Raw genomic sequence first — 13,624 nt, 5'->3', positions numbered from 1 at the left:
TTTTCTTGGTGTGTCTATGATCTCTTGTTCTTGCTTTGTGATAGGGATGAGATTATCATGGACGAATCAGTCAATATTCTACCTTGTCTAAGAAAGACAGGAGGCAGAATAGCAAGTCGAGATACGAGTACGTGGGAGGCACGGACCCAAGGCACCAATCAGGGGGATAAACGGGGGAACCACCGGGGCTCGTTTCTGGTCGGTTGAAACACACCACAAGGGATAGATAAAAATTAGGCGTGTCTGACACTCGCCAGTTGAACTACAAATCAGAAGAAATCTGGCACAAAAGAACTTGCGACTCGACAACCGCGGGTTGTTGCCATGCATTCCAATCCTAGTATTTTTCTCCTCGTCCTGTGGGCCTAAACATCAAAAGCCAGCCACTCAGTCAGATCGGTGCCTTTCTTGCGCCAATCTGGGTATGTGAGAAGGTCTGATTGGATGTATCTCCTGGTAGCATGGATTAAGGCCCTCCTTCTCTCCATGTGTGGATGTGGGCCCGTGGGTTTCTTTTAACCGTCGACTTTTTTACCCTTTTCTTTTTTTTCCCTTTTCTCTTTATCTTTTGGTGTAGAAAAGACTTGGCATTTTTCTGGGGATAGACTAATCAGGTTCGTGGGTGTGCTTTGCTGGTCGGATAAAGTGTGAAACGGCCCCCCAGTTTGGGCGGATATCTAGTGGCAAAAGCATGGCTGCATGAGACTTATCTTAGCAGTCGACTAAGTGATACCTATATTAGTACTGCACCCTGTTGGAGGGTTTTGGTTGTCTGGCCCTCTTTTTCTCCCCGGGCCCTGTTTGAACCATTTTGCCTTTCACATGGAAAGGTTACGACGACCCCACGCCAAAAATACTTGTTGCAGTACCCACCACTAACCCACTCCAAAGCCCGCCTAATCTGTCAAATCTGATATCAGTGGAGCTCGGATGAATTTGCCAGCGAAGTTCCCACCAAGACAAAAACAGTGAGAATAACATTGGTGGTGCCTGGTGTGTCGGCGGGTTAACCACCGACCGCCGATTCCCCGTCTCTCAGCAACTCGTACTCGTAAATTCATGCCAGCCAGATGGGCAATCCGGCACCAAACTTAAGGATTGGAAGTCCCGACCAGGGTCCATGGGGGTGCAATCAATGGCTGTAACAAGCTCGGCGGGTAAAACGTTCTCCATCCATCCCAGTTGTTTCCAAGATACACCTGTGTCCCAGCCACGAACCTCCGACACCAGATTGTGGCTGGACAGACAACCCTGGACAAATTGAATTTTTCCATTAATTTCAGGTGGCGAGTGGTCTGTCTGTCTGACTGACTGACTCTTTTCTAAACATGGATCCTCGAATGAACAAACAAGCCTTTCTGGATGGATAAAGCGTTTCCCACTTCTGCCTGATCGCTCGTCGCGTGGAAGGAAGGGAAGGAAGCACAGTGGGCTGTGCTGGTCGTTTTTGCCCCGCTGTGATTACTCGCTCATTGCCGGGCACATCAGATATGATGTTATACATCGGCAAATCAGTGCAAATGCCAATCAATCACAATCAATCGTGTTGCTCTGTTAGACGCCGAAGTTTGGGCCGGGCTGTGTATTGGACCTGCCTTAAGTGGTAATTGCCTGAGACACCGAGCTGGATCTGAACTACTAAGCAGATACTGGCTAACTGTGTGGTAGGGCAAACCGACAGCAGGACGACACGACTACTACTGTAAGTAGGTACAGATAGATCACATACGGCTAGCCACTTAATCCTGCTTAAGTGCACATGGTTTATCTACAAACTAGATTACAGCCTGCATCATGTCCAATCACCGTTGCAATTGACGGCTGCCGCCGGCATCACCACTAGACATACAGTGCATAGTAGTAGTACTTACTTACATCTGGGAAGTAGCCAAACGCTGTGATAGGCTTACTTCTGGAACGATTGCCAGTAATCTGGCTTGTCACTTCAACACGGTCGATGATGCGGCAGCTGCCGTGTTACACAAGGACAATTGCTTTTCTCTCGAAATGCTACCTGTAACTTTATGCACGGGCGGCTCCGACAGCAGAAGCTCCGCGGTGTCGGCAGAAAGGTGAGCGTCAAAAGTACGAAAAACAGACAGGAATCAATGGAAAGTAGATGGTAGTATGTGCTGCAGTGGTTGAGTCGTTGACACTTGGATTGCAGTACTGGGAACTACGGGCCAAGGGAGATATGGAGCATGGCCCAGAAATTCCACGACCGAACTAGTACCTGTCTAGTTTGGTGAATCCATGCGATTCAAACCGACTATCACACTTTCCTGCAGTCCCTAGAACTGACCTTCCAGACGTAGCGTGCAGCGCTATGGATTTAGTCCAGCTAGTTAGTAGTCACGAACAGAGAGGATTTACTTGGTCGTTCTAACTCGCCTTGTTCCCCAACAATTCTCAACAATCTCTTACACAGTACTCCGTACTATTATTGTTGTTGTTTCTTTCTGTCGGAAAATTTGCTTTTTCCTCTACGTAGTTCCGCATTGGCACAGTAATAGTCGCGACCGTTATTAACTAGCTAGCTCGCTGGATGTGCAGAAACCATAAATTAGGCCAGCTCCGTCATCATGGTGGCAGGACGCGTCTTCTACCTGGAGTAATTGGTTCGCCGGTGCGTAAAGAGCGCATCAGCGACTGAGCGATACCGAGGAACTGAATTAGGCAACAAAGATTCTCACGATGCGGCAATGATGAGGGGGGGACTGAGACTGAACTGGGGAGGGGGGAAATCGAGTGGTGGCGTCTTCGATTCATGTTCCGAACCAACTAAAACTAATTTTACTTACTCTTTTTTGCTTGTTGTACCAGATGCCACAGATCCATGGGAAAGAATGCCAGAAGCATATTGGGGGTGAAACCACCGAGGCCTGCGTAATCGCCCCTCAATGGTTTGGCGGAGGAGCCACTTTCTCATTATCGACTAGTGACTTTGTAGTTAGTAAGTATTCTTTCTTATCTGTGAGGAGATCCGTTTTAGCTTTTTCTAAATATTTTCTCTCCCAATTTTACCTTCTTTTTTTTTTTTCTTGCTCTCCCTCGCTTTCCTCGCCTATTTGGATTAGCGTGGATGGCTGTCCGCCAGTCATCGTCAGTTACATAAGCGGGTTTACCTTTCCCCGTGGCCCCGTGGGATTGCCAGTGGTGGCCCCACAGTCCGGCTGGTCGCCAACCACTGGATTATTTGGCAGTTAATTAATGTCCCGTCTTAACGAGGCTACGTACTTACTTAGACTGAACTGGAGAGCTATTGATTTGGTGGTTAGTTACTGTTTAACCGCCGGCCGAGTAAGTAGTACTACGTAGTAGTGGCTCAGCCATCAGGCTGGGACTCCCTTTCTCTCTGTATTTCGCCGGAAAGAGTACTAAGTTTATCAGCTGGAAGGATGAACCACGAGGTCTTAGGCGTCATCGTTGAACATGGCTCAGTCGGAAGAATGGCAGTGCGATAGGCTGATGAGATCACCAGGTGTTGATTTTCGGGGTGTACCTATACTTTGATGGCGGTGCAGTCTGCCATTGGCACTGCAGGGAGGAGGATCTCTTTCTCCCCTCATACAAGGTACTATTATTGTTCTCTGGATTTAACAAGGTCTTGTATAATATTTTTGATTACTATTCATTACTCGAATAAATTATTATTATAATGGTAAAGTAGTAATATTCTCAACAAGTTACGAGTTCGAGATGGCTAGTCCCGGTCGGCAAATGAGACTAACCAAACCGGGCATCGAGACGACTGAAAGAGTCTTAGTGGCGGAGGCTTAGCAACTGGCGCCAACCTAAAGCATCCACTCCAGCATCTCCACTTTTCTTTGGCTTGGTGTCTCCCCACTGTTTTGCTCTTGCTCTCTTTCTCACACTCTGTGTTTGTGTCTCTCTCGGTCTCGCTTTCTCTCCCCCAGAGAGGCGCCTTTCCTTAGTTTCTGCGCCCCCCCTTTAACCCGAAGCTGTGTCCCCTGGCGCCGATGACGGTCCATTCGACACACTTCCGACCATTCAGGGCTCCCCGTAACCATGGGCCGTTGTTGACACTCGCCGCCCGCCTCCTCCCCTCTCTCTCTCTCCCTACTCTCTCTTTCGCTCACTCGCTGGCTTTCTCCGTTCCCTTTCCCAGTTCCCCAGGTACCCTCGCAAAGGGATTACTTTCTCGACGGCTACACTGCCTTTTCCATCGTTCCTTACTACTACTTCTTACTAGTTGATGCCGCTGCTCTGTTGCTAAGGCGTCGTTCGTTCCTTCCACACACACACCCCCTCAAGTACCTGGCTCTCTGCCTATCAATTTCCATTCCTTCATTCATTATTTTATTATTCTTTTTTCCCCTTCCCTTTTTTATTTATTTTTTTTTTTTCCACCCTTGCGACCCAAGTAATTTACGCACTCCCTCTACTACTTAATTGTTTTCCAATCTTCTTGTCTGTTTTGGGCTACAATTACTTAAACAACGCCTCTGTGGCTTCCTCTTTTCGTTACTTTTCCCAATAAATCCACCCCCCGCCCGTCCAGTCCAGCGCCATTGGGGCTTCCGATCAACCTCCCCTAGGCCATTCCATTACCACCACCACCACTACTTAGTTCTATACTACTTAGTGGTCTGCTCTTGGTCCAAACTTTCTCTCTCACCCTTGCGCCGGTCCTTTCCTGGTTCAGTCACCCACGTTGCGCTTTATCCTCTTAGACTCAACAATCCGTCTACAGAGTAAACTAAAAGCAGAAAAGGGGAAACAGAGCCAACAAGAAAGTTCCACGGCCGTTCATTCCTTCAGTCAACCTTGACGACCCCAGGTCATAATACACCCCCCGCGGACGCTCACGTTGCAATTGCCTTGAAACGTTGCCGGTGCACCCACTCCTGTCCTACGAGTCTATGTTGGTAGTACCGTGTTGAGCCTCGCATCTATTTTCCGCCGGTGTACTCTTATCGCACCATCAACATCAGGCCCTTCCCGTGGGAAAGAGCAGATCCTCGTTCGATTAGGTCTCAATCCCTCACGGCCGTCTGCACCTTTCCTTTCTCCGTTCCACGAACTTACGAACTGCAATAAATCCATCAGAGGATTGGTCCTTGCATCGGGATACGAATCCGCCTCATTTCTGTATACTTGCGCACTCCCCTATTGAGCAGGTGTCGTTGACGGCCCCTGCACTCTCTGTCAATATGCGACGTGGACTTCTCATTTTCCTCATCGCAAATCTCATTATCGTCACATTCCTCGTGCGCAGCGTCTTTACACTACTTTCCCTACTGGTGGAAGATGCTTCCGCCGACGCTATCCACCGCGCCGAGCTCCCCTCGCCAAACTCCAGTTTGATTGAACAACGCCCTCAGATCATTCCCAAGATCATCCACCAGACATACAAGAACGAAACGATTCCGGAAGTATGGAGGGAAGCCCAACAGAGCTGCATTGATCTGCACCCAGACTACGAATACATTGTATGTTCAGCCTTGTCGATGTACATGTCGTCGTTCACATGAACTTTTTTGCTAACACGCATCTCAATCAGCTCTGGACCAACGAAAAGTCGCGCGAATTCATCGCCAACGAGTACCCCTGGTTCCTCGAGACGTTCGATGGCTACAAGTATCCCATTCAGCGTGCTGATTCGATCCGCTACTTTGTCCTGGCACACTACGGTGGCACCTACATTGATCTGGATGATGTGTGTATAGCCTTTATTTCATTGATTGAGACTTTGTCTGACTGGATCTTAGGGATGCAATCGCCGGTTAGATCCTCTTCTTGCCTACCCTGCCTGGGTCCGTCGCACTGTTCCCACCGGTATCTCCAATGATGCCATGGGATCTGTTCCCCAGCACCCCTTCTTCCTGCGTACGATCGAGCTGCTGCAGTCGTATGACCGCCATTGGCTCCTCCCGTACATCACGGTCATGTACTCGACTGGTCCCCTGTTTTTGTCGGTGATCTGGAAGGAGTACATGCAGACCAATCCCAGCGAGTCAGGCCGTGTCCGCATCTTGATGCGCGATGAGTACAACAGGTACTCGTGGAGCTTTTTCACGCACCACGTGGGCAACAGCTGGCACGGAAAAGACGCCCGCTTGATCTTCTGGATGGGCCAGCACTGGGTGTTCCTCACCGTCTGCGGTTTCTTCCTGGCTGCCGTCGTTGGCTTCGCGCTCTGGTGGCTGTACGCGCGCATCATGCTGTTGGGATCCAAGTACCGTTACCGCTACTCGAAGATCCCTTCCTTTGTTTCGGCTTCCCGCCTGTCTTCGCCGACAAGGATGGGGCGGCGCATGATGCCTACCCTCCTTCGTCGCGTCAGCTTCAAAGAAGACGAGGAGGCCGCCGGCGTTACCGAAACGTCGTACGAACTCTATAGCCGACGCGATTAAGCGTCGCCCTTTGTACTATGCTTTGCGTGCCTTTTCAGCCTTACTAGCGCTCTGACACGTTCCACCCGGCCGTTGTTCATCGTGCCCGTGGAATAGCCGCTCAGTTGTGTTTTATCTCATCCGCTCAGGGAGTTGTATTTGATTTCTGGGGTGCATGTACGGAGTTTCGGGTATGGATTAACAGCAGTGCTTCACTTGAAGCACATGACGGCTTGTACATGTTTTTGGCAAGATTCTTTGATCTGTGCGAGGCAACCTGCTAGGCAGCGCGCTCGCCTTGTATCTGTCTTTCTTGGATGTCCGGATTTACCTTCCTCTTTTCTTTCTTTGACCTTCTCTTCTTGAACCCACAGTTGTTACTTTCGCACCTGTCTGTTTACACCTTACATCTTTTACTGTTACTACATAGACTTGCTTTCGATTTTGGGTAGACGGAACCGAATTTTTCAGCTGCAGACGCCTGGGGCTAGCTGGACGGCAAAATAAAACTAATATGTGATTGTCTCGAGACTGTTCAACTCCTTGATTATATAAGATGATGTTTCGTGCTGTGTTGTTGCGGCCATTTTCCAACCATTAACATTGCCCGACGACCAATAACGGTCTTGAAGAACGAGGCTCCAAAAGACAGTCTGCAGATCATATCTTTCACACGACCAATCAAGGTGTCCGGGGGTCAGATAAGCACGACTTATGATTTACGACGGGCGTTTCACCTTGGCCGGAAGTTCGCCAGGCTCCAATCGCTGTTAATAGCAGCACAAGGAGGCATGATACATGATACATTTGGGCCAAAGGCGTTTCTGGCAATCTCCGGACATGCCAACGCAGTGTCGCCAGATGCAACGAAAGGTCCAACCAACATGTGGCAACAGGCCAGGCTCTGTTACATGCCTTTGGCTGTAGAAGGACCCTCCAGACCCTGACTCCGCCCTCAGGAATGCGGAGTCGATCAGGCATGCCAGGTCTCAACAATGACATGCTTTGAAAGACTTATAAAGGCGCTGTCCCTGTTGATAATCCTTTCTTGTCCTTATGGTACTTGTGCAGGCTCACGGTGTCTTTCATTCTCAACAGCCTCTGTCCTTTGTCCTGATTCACTAGAGATCCTAGCAACATGAAGTCTACATCAATCTTGAGCACCATGTGCATCATGCCCCTGCTAGCATATGCATCTCCGGCTGGCCGGATCCGTGCCCGAGATAATTCTGCCCTCACCGTGGCGCAGCTCGAGGCTATTGCACCCACGTCCAATACGTGCGACAATCCCCCCGCAGCCGGGGAATGCGCTACTGCGGAACAAGCAGTCCCGCATATAACCAAGTCTTTTGACACTTATGGCGTGACGTCTCGCGCCGAGCAAGCAGCCGTGATTGCACTTATGGCTTTTGAAAGCGGCGATTTCAAGTATAACAAGAACCACTTTCCCGGTGTTCCGGGACAGGGCAGTACGTCTCACTCCTCTCATATCCTGCCATACATAGATAGCAATAGATGCTAATGTTGGTATACAGCACGAAACATGCAATCTCCTTCGTACAACTCCAAATACGCGGCATCTCTTCCCGCGCTCGCGGGCCAACTCTCCAGCGTATCCGGAGACCCAACGGGGGTTTTGAACCTCTTGCTCGCCAACGAAGACTACGACTTCGGCTCCGGGGCATGGTTCCTGACCACACAGTGCTCGGCTAGTGTGCGGTCTCAGTTGCAGTCGGGGTCCGAGGCAGGCTGGGCGGCATACATCACCGACTGCGTGGGGACCAATGCCAACGACGATAGAAAAGCATACTGGACGCGGGCGACGCAAGCCTTGGGTGTTTCTACCTGAGCCTCCATTTGTTCATCTTATAACATAACATGACATAGTGTATACTATATGCATAAGATTGACTTGTAATTGAATCAACATACCAAACCATCTAGACGCCTCCACCAACAAGATACTATATAAAATAATTAGAGGACCCCCTTCGTACTAACCACATCCCCCGCCCCAACCTCTCCCTCCACTCTCCTCGTACAAGCCGTCCTAATCGCCACCGCCAACGCCTTAAACGCACTCTCCGCCCGATGATGATCATTATCACCATAGGTGCACCCCACATGCAGCGTCACTCCCGCCGCCTGCGCAAAACTCTGCAATCCATGCGTGATCATCTCCGTACTCAAATCCCCGATCTTCTCCCTCCGGAACCCAATGTTGATCACCGCCCACGGCCGACTCGACAGATCAATCACCGCCCACGACAGCGCCTCGTCCAGAGGTGCATCGCCCCGTCCGAACCGCGCCAGCGATTGCCGTGCACCCAGTGCTTCAGTGAACGCGGAACCCAGCGCGAGGAAGGTATCTTCTGTCGTGTGGTGGTCGTCGACTATAACGATCATCATCATCATCATTAGCATATCAATGTCACTTCACAACCCCTAGATAAGATAGAACCTGGAAAAAAAGATAATTCACATACTGAAAAGATCTCCCTTAGCCCTCACAGCCAAACTCCACCCTCCATGCTTCGCCAACGCATGCAACATATGATCCAGGAATCCAATCCCAGTGTTAATGGTGATTTGCTGCGTCGGGGTGAATTGTGTGGCGTGCGGGGCGGCTTTGTTGGGGATGATGCCCTTCTTGGAGGCCTCGAGTTCAGCGGGGTCCGTCGGGGCTGGGAAGTGAGCGCATGGTTCGTAGGGGGGCAGGATGCCGCCGTCCAGGGACAAGGAGATTTGGATTTTGGTCTCGTTGGTTATGCGCGTGATTGAGGCGGTTCGCGCGGGGAGGGGCATTTTGGTGGGTGTGCTTTTTTTTGTGTCTGAGAGTAGGGAGGGTGGTGTGGTGTGGTGTGTCTATATTGGTGAGAGTGTGATGATGTTGGATAGTAGACAATCTCGGAGGCAATTGAGTAGTGGATAGTTAATTGGTGGTTAGTTGGTAATCGATCCCGCTGATTGATCAGGATTCTTTTTTCGAACTGCGGTTTCGGACCCGCGGAGATGTCGGTATTTGGTTTACTAATTTGGTTTACAGTACGGCAGAAGGTATGATTCGGCATTTCGTTGACCCGAGTCGGTCGGGGTTTGGGTTGGGTTGTGCGTCATTGGTTTGCAGAACTGCCATGCGCCTGTCTGTCTGTCTGTCTGTCGTTTTTCTGTCCGCTGTGCATGCATTAACTACTTATTCTCTTCTCTTCTTTTTTTTCTTTATTTTATTCTGTATCTACGGAAGTAGTGGTAGCCTTTTTGCCACTGCATATATTTGAAATGCCACCACCCTCGGATCAGCGACATAATGTCGACCCCCCAGAGGAAATCACCTCCGAGGCTGTCCGCGGCTTCATGACCGGTGTTTTTCGGGTATGTCTTTTCTTCTCCTTCTATACATCTGCTCTGCACAGCTAGAAGCGCTAGAGTAAATGGGGAAAAGGCAGCTGTATTGACAGCAGTAGTTCGGCTCTGTCTCCATCCTGGCGCATATGATCATGATCCTCCCTCATCCTTTCAAGTTCTCGTCGCCCTCGTCCGCCCCCGTCCCATCGCAGTCCCCGTCTCAACCTCCGCCGAAGCAATCGCCCTTCTCGAAAGAGTTCCTCCGCTCGCGACTGTTCTATCGCCCGTTGGAGGGCTTCTCGGAGTGGCTATCCCCCGCTTCGAAGATTTACCGCGGCTTGACGCCCCAGTTCAAAGTGTTTCTCCAGATCGGAGCCATGACGCTGGGTGGGTGCATCTGGGCGGAGCGCAGAGTCGATGAATACATTAAATATGTTCGCAAGGTCAAACGGCTCGAAAAACTACAAGCGGAGAGAGCCGCGCGGGGGCTGGAGTAAGCAGGAGGCATGGATGGGAATGCCCGACAAAGTTGATTTCCGGGTTGAAGGTTGAAAGATTTATAGTTCCAACATCAATCAACGGACCCAATTGTCTCAAGTCATCTTCTAATGTCAGTGGTTGTGAGAGGCAAATTATCGGAAGACATCGGTCGGTCGGGGCGTTGTCTCGCTTTGCTAAAAGTATGTCCGGAGAGGCTGAGTCCGTTTCTCCCTCAGGTCGGGCACCTGAGGTTCTCCACTGATCTCAACCTCCGTGTTTGAAGGGTTCAGGCGAAACACGACGACAGCCCAGTCTGGAACATACTGGATACCCTTCGGGCCAGGTTCGGGCTGTGGACAAGCCGGTTAGAGGGGGGGCGGAGGGGGGAGGGTTTGGCTAAGAGTAGCTAGCTAGTAGTCTAGCAAAGTCCAGAAGCGATGCTGCTGCAGTCCCCGAACGGCCGCAGTGGGGATTACGGGAGGATCTCCAGATTGGTGAATCGGCCGCTTGTGTACGCCAGTAGATCTCTAATTTCCAAATGACGACCTCGATTCAGGGGCAGTAGTGATCCAGTTGACAGGGTGTTTCTGTTTCTGAAGAACAGGACTATTGCACCCTTTATTTCCTTTGCCTTTTATTTTTTGTCTCTTTTCTCGTATTCATCTAGGGTCGGTCGGTCCTAGAGTACTAGGGAGGAACAAGGGGGCCTAGATCATATGGTGGAGAGAGAGGGGAATGAATAGATGCAAACAGACAGACTGGGTGGGAACAATGTGCACACCGTAAAATGAAGAATGAACAAGAAAAAGAAAAGAAAAGAAAATATGAACCCAAATGCAGGCGACCTCCCAATCGGTTGATCACCCCGAAGTTCATTTTACCCAGCTGTCAGTCATGTTGGCAGCGCTCCAGACCGTGGCCAACTGGAGCTATTCCGTAGCTACTAAGTCATCTAGCAAGCATTCTAGCTGGTTAGCCAGGGCGAGGGAAGGATGCAAGTGGAGCCCCGGAGCAGGAATGAGGAATGAGAAATCGAGAAAGCGAGTGAGAGAGGAAGGCGGCCAGTCCTGCATGGGTGTACGCGGCTGGAGATCGGCTTCTCGAACGCGTTTCAATCCACCGGCGATCGGCTTCAAAAAGGGCTCCATCTGGGGGGGGCAACGGTGGGACAGGGAAATGAGCATCAAGGACAGTTAGTGAGTGGATTAGTTAGTTATTAAGTAGTTTAGTGATGGAGTCGAAGGGAGACGAAAGGACCGGTTAGTGTGGTTCCTGAAGTAATCAGTTTGCCATCCGACTGTCTCTCTCTAGTGGAATCAGGACAAGCAATCCCAGAGAGGCGGACGGGTGAGGCGGCGGTTAGTAGTTGGCGGCTGCTTCTATAATAAACCGGCCAGTGGGATGAAGTGGAAGGAGAAGTAAAGTTATTACGCTTCTTTTCATCCTGCGCATCCTGTGCAGTTGCATCCTGGTGATTCATCCTAGTCAGATTGTCAGATAGGAAGGAAGTAGTAGTAGTAGTCAGTACTCCGTAGATAACTAGTGATTGTGTAGGTGTATAGAGAGAGAGAGGGAGAGGGAGAGAGAGAATCCATCTCCAGACAAAAAGCACAAACTGCATTCGGCCAGCTTGGGATGATCGGCTTTCCGGAGAGAGTAACTGGAAGTGAGAAGTAACTAAACTCTCTTTTTCTCCCTCGCCTCGTCATGTCAATCCATCCACATTGGCTCATCATTCATGGTGTTGTGTTTCGTTGTGCTGTTGCATTGCCACCATCATTTGCTCATTCTTTTCTGCTTTCTCTTTGTCTGCTCCATATTGCCTCTCCATCTCCATCTCCATCTCTCCATCTCCGTACCCCCCCTGATCCGTCATTTCCCTCGTCCCTTTAGTCTTTTTCCCCACTCTTTTCTCTCTTCCTCCCCTCCTCCTCCTCTCTCCTCCCATCTTCCCTTTCTCCCTCCCTCTCCCTCTTGTCTTTCGCTCTTCCTCTCTCTCTCTTTAGGGAATTGTAAATCGGATCTTCCCCTCTCTCCCTAGTTAGTCAACTAGTTCGTACTCATTCAGTCTCTACTTCTTATTTTGTCATCAATCACACACACACACACACACACACACACACACAGAGAGTACAGACTCGGGATCCCCGAATTTGATTCCTTATTTCAGCGGGATCCGAAGAAGCTCCGGGCGCTGACATCATAAACCCAAAAGACGCGCTGCAGCAGTTTTTAGTTCCTGAGCTCAATTTTCTCCGGATTGCCTGCCGTTCAGGAACTGGTTCGATCCAATCTTTTCACCTCACTGGGGCCCGCTTAAACAATCGCTTTCTTTGGGTCACTGAGACGTTGACGTTGTAAACACGACAGGAAAGAAAGGAAAGAAAGAAAGGAAAGATAAGCAGTCATTCTATCTTGTGCGCCTCGTCCGCTTTCGTCGATTCTCTCTTCACTCTCCTCTCGTGTTTTCCCCTTTCCGGTGTTCTGATGGTGAGGGTGTTGCGTTGTCTCGCCCATTGACACGGCCTAGACTGTAACCTTTTCTTACGTCCCTGGTTGCCCCGGAGTGTGCTTGGACGTTCTTTCTTATCCCCCCTCCATTTCTCCTCTTCCGTGCATCTCAATCGCCATCGCATTGGTGTTGCTGCAATTTCGTACTTTTTTTTATTGACAGTCCTCCGCTCGCTCGCTACTATCGGTTCTCTCAACCCACCCCATTCTTTTCCTTTGCTCTCCTCCTCCCCCCCTCGACGTATTCTTTAAGCTCTTCTTCGGGTCCCATTGTATTTCTGATTATTCTCTTTCTCTTCTATTCTTCTACTTTAGTTACGAATTACCCTAAGGTTGTCCCTGTCGCCTTTCATCTCATTGATTGTCTCATCTGGTATCGAGACTGTTCCTTGGCCTTCTTTTGCTTCCCTTTCTCTTTTCTCTCTCCATCTCCATCTCTCTCTCTCTCTTTCCAAGCGCCCAATCTCAAATTGCGCCATTTTCTCTCCCCAATCCCCCGTCTCCGTTTGACTTCTTTCCCCTTCTCTTCCCATTTTCCATTGCCACGTCGAATCGTGCCGCCTCCCTGCGCGTCCATCTTGATTCTTCACCTCCTATCGATGGCAGCTGGCCCGATTGCTGTATGTTCCACCTGCCTTTCCTCCCCCTCTTCCCTTCCACAGCTCCTCATTTGTGCTCCTTCGCCCTGCTCCACCCCTCTAGTTCACTAGTCACCACCGGGGTCTCAATCTCCTAGGCTAGGCCTGCAGCCATGTCTATCCATCCTTATCGTCCCATCATGCTCCTCCCCCAGTGGTCGGTGGCCTTGTTTTTTTTCTTACCGGTTTTCTTCCATTTAGTGACCTCCCCCCGGCGACTTCGGCCTCCTCGATGTGGCACATCGTCCTTGACTTCCAATTTGCTCCTGCTCGTCTCGCCCTCTAGCGTCCTCG

The 13,624-nt window shown here is 50.2% G+C and overlaps 6 protein-coding genes across 6 annotated transcripts; 3 read left to right on the top strand and 3 right to left on the bottom strand.

Annotated features, from left to right (window-relative positions):
* Positions 1-4,696: 4,696 nt before the first annotated feature.
* BDQ94DRAFT_89109 (glycosyltransferase family 32 protein) lies at positions 4,697-6,707 on the top strand. The gene is made up of 3 exons (XM_026776777.1): positions 4,697-5,453; positions 5,525-5,680; positions 5,733-6,707. The coding sequence occupies exons 1-3, from the start codon at positions 5,175-5,177 to the stop codon at positions 6,375-6,377; spliced, it is 1,080 nt and encodes a 359-aa protein (XP_026630360.1). The 5' UTR covers positions 4,697-5,174; the 3' UTR covers positions 6,378-6,707.
* Positions 6,708-6,927: 220 nt separating this feature from the next.
* On the bottom strand, positions 6,928-7,623 carry BDQ94DRAFT_136211 (uncharacterized protein). The gene has a single exon (XM_026764820.1). It carries the CDS (start codon positions 7,356-7,358, stop codon positions 7,038-7,040), a length of 321 nt encoding a protein of 106 aa, XP_026630359.1. The 5' UTR covers positions 7,359-7,623; the 3' UTR covers positions 6,928-7,037.
* Positions 7,531-8,205, top strand: BDQ94DRAFT_166546 (uncharacterized protein; the record flags this gene model as incomplete). The annotated part of the gene is made up of 2 exons (XM_026770573.1): positions 7,531-7,825; positions 7,892-8,205. The coding sequence occupies 2 exons, from the start codon at positions 7,531-7,533 to the stop codon at positions 8,203-8,205; spliced, it is 609 nt and encodes a 202-aa protein (XP_026630358.1).
* On the bottom strand, positions 7,628-9,501 carry his3 (imidazoleglycerol-phosphate dehydratase HIS3). Its single transcript, XM_026764819.1, has 3 exons — positions 8,843-9,501; positions 7,892-8,749; positions 7,628-7,825 (listed from the first exon to the last, which is right to left on the bottom strand). Exons 1-2 carry the CDS (start codon positions 9,159-9,161, stop codon positions 8,334-8,336), a joined length of 735 nt encoding a protein of 244 aa, XP_026630357.1. The 5' UTR covers positions 9,162-9,501; the 3' UTR covers positions 7,628-7,825; positions 7,892-8,333.
* A 134-nt stretch (positions 9,502-9,635) lies between these two features.
* On the top strand, positions 9,636-10,198 carry BDQ94DRAFT_166544 (uncharacterized protein; the record flags this gene model as incomplete). Its single annotated transcript, XM_026770572.1, has 2 exons — positions 9,636-9,728; positions 9,821-10,198. The coding sequence occupies 2 exons, from the start codon at positions 9,636-9,638 to the stop codon at positions 10,196-10,198; spliced, it is 471 nt and encodes a 156-aa protein (XP_026630356.1).
* Positions 10,199-12,233: 2,035 nt separating this feature from the next.
* BDQ94DRAFT_136206 (uncharacterized protein) lies at positions 12,234-13,362 on the bottom strand. The gene has a single exon (XM_026764818.1). The coding sequence runs from the start codon at positions 12,815-12,817 to the stop codon at positions 12,587-12,589; it is 231 nt and encodes a 76-aa protein (XP_026630355.1). The 5' UTR covers positions 12,818-13,362; the 3' UTR covers positions 12,234-12,586.
* Between the last annotated feature and the right edge of the window lie 262 nt (positions 13,363-13,624).

Source organism: Aspergillus welwitschiae, assembly GCF_003344945.1.
Source record: "Aspergillus welwitschiae strain CBS 139.54b unplaced genomic scaffold BDQ94scaffold_4, whole genome shotgun sequence".
Lineage (NCBI taxonomy): Eukaryota > Fungi > Ascomycota > Eurotiomycetes > Eurotiales > Aspergillaceae > Aspergillus > Aspergillus welwitschiae.
This window is presented reverse-complemented; position numbering and strand designations above follow the sequence as displayed.

Coding starts and splice junctions, on each gene's coding strand:
- his3 (XM_026764819.1), bottom strand. CDS start 9,161: ATGCCCCTCCCCGCGCGAACCGCCTCAATCACGCGCATAACCAACGAG. Junction 8,750..8,842: donor GGCTAAGGGAGATCTTTTCA/GTATGTGAATTA, acceptor TGATCGTTATAG/TCGACGACCACCACACGACA.
- BDQ94DRAFT_136211 (XM_026764820.1), bottom strand. CDS start 7,358: ATGTCATTGTTGAGACCTGGCATGCCTGATCGACTCCGCATTCCTGAG.
- BDQ94DRAFT_89109 (XM_026776777.1), top strand. CDS start 5,175: ATGCGACGTGGACTTCTCATTTTCCTCATCGCAAATCTCATTATCGTC. Junction 5,454..5,524: donor ACCCAGACTACGAATACATT/GTATGTTCAGCC, acceptor CATCTCAATCAG/CTCTGGACCAACGAAAAGTC. Junction 5,681..5,732: donor CCTACATTGATCTGGATGAT/GTGTGTATAGCC, acceptor ACTGGATCTTAG/GGATGCAATCGCCGGTTAGA.
- BDQ94DRAFT_136206 (XM_026764818.1), bottom strand. CDS start 12,817: ATGCGATGGCGATTGAGATGCACGGAAGAGGAGAAATGGAGGGGGGAT.